Source organism: Leuciscus leuciscus (assembly GCF_965113295.1).
Source record: "Leuciscus leuciscus genome assembly, chromosome: 1".
Lineage (NCBI taxonomy): Eukaryota > Metazoa > Chordata > Actinopteri > Cypriniformes > Leuciscidae > Leuciscus > Leuciscus leuciscus.
Window position 1 is genome coordinate 75,880,794 of NC_138725.1, and position 6,469 is coordinate 75,887,262.

Here is a 6,469-nt window from a genome sequence, read left to right on the forward strand (position 1 = left end):
AGAAGAGAGTGTGTGTGTGTGTGTGTGAGAGAGAGAGGGAGGGAGTGTGTGTGTGAGTGTGAGAGAGAGAGAGACAGAGAGTGTGTGTGAGAGAGAGAGAGAGAGAGAGAGAGAGAGAGAGGGAGTGTGTGAGACAGAGAGAGAGGGAGTGTGAGAGAGAGAGAGAGAAGAGAGTGTGTGTGTGTGAGAGAGAGGGAGTGTGTGAGAGAGAGAGGGAGTGTGTGTGTGTGTGTGTGTGTGTGTGTGTGTGAGAGAGAGAGAGACAGAGAGAGTGTGTGAGAGGGGGAGTGTGTGTGAGAGAGAGAGAGAGAGAGAGAGAGAGAGAGAGGGAGTGAGTGTGTGAGACAGAGAGAGAGGGAGTGTGTGAGAGAGAGAGAGAGAGAGAGAGAGAGAGGGGAGTGTGTAGACAGAGAGAGAGGGAGTGTGAGAGAGAGAGAGAGAGAGAGAGAGAAGAGAGTGTGTGTGTGAGAGAGAGAGAGAGAGAGAGAGAGAGAGAGAGGGAGGGAGTGTGTGTGCGTAGTGTGAGAGAGAGAGGGAGGGAGTGTGTGTGTGTGTAGTGAGAGAGAGAGAGAGAGACAGAGAGTGTGAGAGAGAGAGAGAGAGAGAGAGAGAGAGAGGAGTGTGTGAGAGAGAGAGAGAGAGAGAGAGAGAGAGAGAGAGAGAGAGAGAGAAGTGTGTGTGTGTGTGTGTGAGAGAGAGAGAGAGAAGAGAGAGAGAGAGAGAGAGAGAGTGTGTATTAGTGTTTGAATTTTAATTCGTTTATTTTCCTGAAGCGTTTGATCAACAAGAAAATCTCTAATTTATTAATATTGAATACGACTCATAATTAAAGTTATTATTATTTTGTGTGTGTGTGTGTGTGTGTGTGTGTGTTGTGTGTGTGTGTGTGTGTGTGTTGTGTTCTAGTGTGGATCACGAAGTAGAGTTCATGATGACATCAAGACTACACAGATGTAAGTCCTCAAACACAGGTTTAGTGTGTGTTGTTGTAAATGTTGCTGTTATAATGTGTGTTCTTGTGTTCAGATGCCGTTGATCTCACACTGGATCCAAACACAGCACACACTCATCTCGCTCTGTCTGAGGAGAACAGAAAGGTGAAGTGGGTGAGAGAGAGTCAGTCGTATCCTGATCATCCAGAGAGATTTGATGTGTGGCGTCAGGTTCTGTGTAGAGAGAGTCTGACTGGACGCTGTTACTGGGAGGCTGAATGGAGTGGAGATGCTGGTATATCAGTGTCATATAAAGGAATCAAGAGGAAAGGAGTGAGTGATGACTGTAGGTTTGGATGTAATGAGAAGTCCTGGAGTCTGAGACGCACTAATCACACACTCTCTGTCCGTCACAATAATAACCCCACTGCTGTTTCTGCTGGTTTAGGATCCTGTAAGAGAGTAGGAGTGTTTGTGGACGTGTCGGCCGGCACTCTGTCCTTCTACAGCGTCTCACGCGACACACACACACTCACACACTTACACACATTCACACACACATTCACTGAACCCCTCTATGCTGGATTTACACTTCCTTATTCAAACTCTTCAGTGTCTCTGTGTCACATTAAACAACAAACACACACTGACTGACACGCACACACACACACACGCACACACACACACACACACTCTGACTGACACGCACACTGTAAAAAAATTACAAAGAAAATGTGTTACCAATTTCTCATTTTTATCAGAAGTGTGTAATTACATAAATACTTAATAATTCACTTTAATGTTTATGTTTGCTTTTTAATGTCCAGTTTTGACTGAATCACTTTATGAATCTTCATCAAAAGAGAGTTTGGACTGAATCTAATACAGAAGAACTGTTGAACAGGAAAGTAAATGAGTCTGGGACAAATAATCAAAAGTAAAAACACACTTTATTTTAATGTGTAATTATATATGTAAGTGCTGAGTAATATTAAGTACATGTATCTACTATAGGGTTAGGGTTAATCATAAGGCATCACTATTGTTATTGCTCATATGTTTATAAGTCCCATAGACTTTGCATTGTTACAAACTTTGACGACTCGTATCTCTGAGCGAGGATTTCACAGAAACGTGTGGTTTGCCACATTTGAAGAGGCTGACAGGCTGTGTAAGAACATGCCTCACAATGGGGTAATAGTTGCACCACTGGAGGGCAGGAGCGTCCCAAAGTTCCCCAATGACTTACTATGGTGAAGGACGGCCCATGAAACGCTCGTTTCTCCTACTATGGTAAATTATATTGGGATTTTGTATTGAACATAACTCTGGATCACAGTGTCATAGAGACAAGGGGGCGGGCTCATTTTACTCAGACGACCAATCAGTCTCTCGGGATCATTGTTAAGCTATCAAGCCACGCCCTAGCAACCATTTAGAGCACCTTAGCAACAAGTTCCATTGAAAGAAATCAAAGGGATATCCAGATAGAAGTGTCATAGAAACACGAGGGTGGTCTCTTTTGACTAAGGGCAGCAAACAGCCAATCATGAATCACTTCAACACTTCCTAGCCCCGCCCTAGCAACCATTGTAGAGCACCCTAGCAACCAATGTCCAAAGAGGGATATCTTCCATTCTGAAAGTCACAGAGGCGTGGGAGTTGGTTTATATCATTCACACTGACAAGCAGTCTTTGGAGTTTAATCACTCCCTAGCAACCAAATAGAGCACCCTAGCAACCGTTTTGCAAGACCTATATCTCTGCATCAGAACATTGTATAAAGATGGTAGTTGGCTCTTTTGACTCATGCTAGCAAACAGGACTTCCAAAATGCTACACATGCTAGCTGTGAATAGCTACATGCTAACTGTAATTAGCATAGGGTAAACATGATAAAAACAACTCAAAATGTGCTAGCATCATGCTAGCATTAATCATGCTAGCATCTTGCTAAAAAGATATTAGCAACATGCTAACATCATGCTAATCGTATTAGCAACATGCTAATCATAGTAATTCATGCTAGAATATAGTAAATCATGCTATAATGTGATAATTTGTGGTAAATCATGTTAGAAACATGGTAAAAAATACTAGAACGTGGTATATCATGGAATCACAACATTGTTAAATGTTAATTGTGTTATCATGTGCCACTGCAAGCACCACTCACATTTTCTTCAGGAAATATACATTCGAGTATTATTACAGTAAATACATGTAACGTGTAACAATGACACTGTACAATAGTGTTACCAAAAAAACTGTAAATAAAATAAATTTATAAAGTTTTTAGAAATGTACACAGTATTTGTGTTTGTTTCATATGGTTTTAAAAAATATATATATTGCAATTACAATTATCATTTTAAATAAAAAAAAAATAAAAAAGAAGAAGCTCATTATATTTATTTTTTCCAGGTCAGTTTATTTTAAATTAGATCTGGAGAAACTCAAACTAAACATGACAGAATCATCTGAGCAGAAAAGAGAAACTAAAAGAGAATCAAAATTGTTCCTCGTGTGGCTGTCAGTCATTAAGGATTGAAACAACATGAATATATGATGAATCTCTCTCTCTCTCTCTCTCTCTCTCTCTCTCTCTCTCTCTCTCTCTCTCTCTCTCTCTCTCTCTCTCTCTCTCTCTCTCTCTCTCTCTCTCATATGTGCTTTATTGTCATGAGAATTGTTCCAATGTATTGCCAAAGCATTCCCAATCACACACACACATGTACGTATACAATATATATTTTGTATCTATTTTGAATTGATGGATAATATGTATTTTTTGTAAATTTATGTAGTGTATTTGTTGTTTAGTGGTTGTTTTGAATCTTTTGTTTTTGTTTTGTCTACCTGTCCAGGGACAACAGATGCAAATTAGCTGTTAGCTAACTCTGGTGCAATTGTTTAAATTGTGCACTGTCCCTGTCAAATAAACAGTCAAAATAAAATAAAAAATTTAAGTAGGACAATTAATTAACATTTCAGAATTCTATGACCAATTTAGAATTCTGTGTGTCTGTGTCTGTGTGTGTCTGTGTGTGTGTGTGTGTGTGTGTGTGTGTGTGTGTGTGTGTGTGTGTGTGTGTGTGTGTGTGTGTGTGTGTGTGTGTGTGTGTGTGTGTGTGTGTGTGTGTGTGTGTGTGTGTGTGTGTGTGTACGTCACTGACTTTTTCACATAATAAATGTTGAAGTTGTGTTTTATTTGATGAAGTTAGGGCAAAATAATTTCTTTTTTTTTTATATATAAAACGTCCCTGAGTGTTGCTCAGTCTCCACTTCTCTCTGACATAGATGTGTCTCTCTCTGGCCAGCCAGTTCTGTCTGCATCTCTCTCTCACACACACACACACACACACACACACACACACACACACACACACACACACACACACACACACACACACACACACACACACACACACACTTACATCTATTAGGACATTCATTAACACAATTCATTGAATTGTCCTTACCCATCACAACTACAGTAAGTGCCTAACCCGTACCCGTACCCTGACCCTAAACCTGGTCACAGTTTTGCATTCCTGGAGCGTCAGATGACACAACACATGTAAAAAATGATCGGCCGAAAATTAGACTGATTATTTTTGACACATTTAGTAAATATTGCTTATTGCAACAAAAAGTGAAGAATCAAAAATGGACACAAACCTCTTTGTTCATCAGTATCTTCATGTTTCATGGTGCATTCATCAGAACAATAGCAAATGACATCTGGCCCAGTTGTGGCCCACATCTTCCAAATTCTTCTGGCCCACACACCGCAAGGAATGACGGCGATGACTCAACCTGAGTGTGGCAGCAAGAAGTCAGCCACAACCGGGCCAGATCTCAGAAATGGCATGGGCCACATCTGGGCCAGATCTAATTATCATATAATAAAGAAAATACTCAAATAATCAGTCAAAAGTGATTTAATAAATATAAATATTTCATGAATACATTTAAATTTATAAATAGTAATCAAAAACAGGAAACAATACATATTATAAATACATATTATATAAATATAATAAATATAAAATAAAACAGGCGGGGTCCAGAAGGGGAGGACTGCCAGAAACCAGAAGGTAGTCCAAAGAAAACAAATATTTATAAATCAAAATCAAAAACAGGAAACAATAAATATAATAAATACATTATATAAATATATACAATTAAACAGGCAGAGGTCCAGAAGGGGAGGACTGCCAGAAACCAGTCCAAAGAAAACATTAGACCAAGGTCTACATACATATTAGGAACAAGGTCAAGCAAGTGTCACTCAGAACCAGGAGAATTTAATAAAACAAGTGGAGAATCAGATCTATAGTTCAAAAACAGAGCAAGGCAAAAGGGCAGTCCGTTGAACAGGCAAGTGTCAGAACCAGGAAACAGTCGCAGAGAAAGTCGCATTTTTTTTGTCTTGCCCGACGGCCTCCATCCCTGTCTGCGGAAAGCTGCAGCCATCTCTTTATCCAGTTTTCTACTTCCTGGTCTGTTGCAGTGGAAGTCAAACGGTTTCTTCTGACTGCAGCTACAATGACCAACAGTAAATAAGCAAATTATTATTATTTATTATAAAATCTAACATTTATAGGGAATTGTTTTTTAGCTGACACCAAACACAAATAAAACACAGTAGTTAATTTCAGAAAGCCATACCATTAATTACAGTTTTCAGAGATTCCCCTCCAGTTCATTTGCCGGGCCATGTCGTTTGATAGAAGGAAGCTCAGAATCCGCCATACACTTTCCTTTACTGTTGTGCCTCCCCTCAAGGCTAACGTGTTTATGTAAAAATAAATATATGCACAAATAGAGGAACAAGCAAACATCATACTTGATTAGAATGTTCAAAAACGGGGTGGGCTTTTACCGGTCAATATAACAGTTCATTTGAATTGATTTAGCCTATAAAGGGATAGTAGAATAGCCGTTTCTGTTTTGAAGAGCATAAAAGTGCGTCCATCCATCATAAAAGTGCTCCACACAGCTCTGGGGGGTTAATAAAGGCTCTTTGAAGCGAAGCGATGCGTTAGTATAAGAAAAATAAATAGCTTCCAGCAGACAGGCCTTGGAAAATATACAGCCATTCACTGCCATTATAAAGCTTGGAAGAGCCAGGACATTTTTTTAATATAACTGATTGTATTTGTCTGAAAGAATAATGTCATATACACTTAGGATGACTTGAGGGTGAGTAAATCATTAGCTAATTTACATTCATTTCAGTTCCTTCAGCAGTAGGAGGAACTTATTCGCAACCATCAATCTCATTGGTTAGTGCCAACTATGACCATCCACATTTTGACTTAAGCAAATCAGTTCAATTGCCGCTTCTTCACCAAGCCAAACCTTTCTTGTTGCTTAACCATTCCATGTCGAACAGGCCCAGCCAGTACAGATATGATTTTAACATGTGGTTGACTACCTTCTGTACCATGTACAATGAACAAGAGATGAAAACACTGACACAGTTAATTGAGGAGTTAAATTGTTCTATTGAAATATGAAATCTTACCACA

The 6,469-nt window shown here is 39.4% G+C and overlaps 1 protein-coding gene and 1 long non-coding RNA gene across 4 annotated transcripts in view; one reads left to right on the top strand and one right to left on the bottom strand.

The window, feature by feature from the left end:
- The window catches only part of LOC309510184 (uncharacterized protein), an 85,661-nt gene extending 81,747 nt beyond the window's left edge, over positions 1-3,914 (top strand). For 2 of the 3 annotated variants that reach the window (XM_082185037.1, XM_082185039.1), the window contains exon 9: positions 1,027-3,914. In XM_082185037.1, the coding sequence (XP_082041163.1) occupies positions 1,027-1,586 (560 nt within the window). In that variant the 3' untranslated portion in view covers positions 1,587-3,914. Of the gene's footprint in view, positions 1-906; positions 954-1,026 lie in introns of all 3 variants that reach the window. The other variant, XM_082185038.1, reaches the window with a different exon arrangement.
- A 946-nt stretch (positions 3,915-4,860) lies between these two features.
- Positions 4,861-6,249, bottom strand: LOC309512715. Its single transcript, XR_014211152.1, has 2 exons — positions 5,607-6,249; positions 4,861-5,478 (listed from the first exon to the last, which is right to left on the bottom strand). It is a non-coding gene; the product is annotated as an uncharacterized lncRNA (long non-coding RNA).
- Between the last annotated feature and the right edge of the window lie 220 nt (positions 6,250-6,469).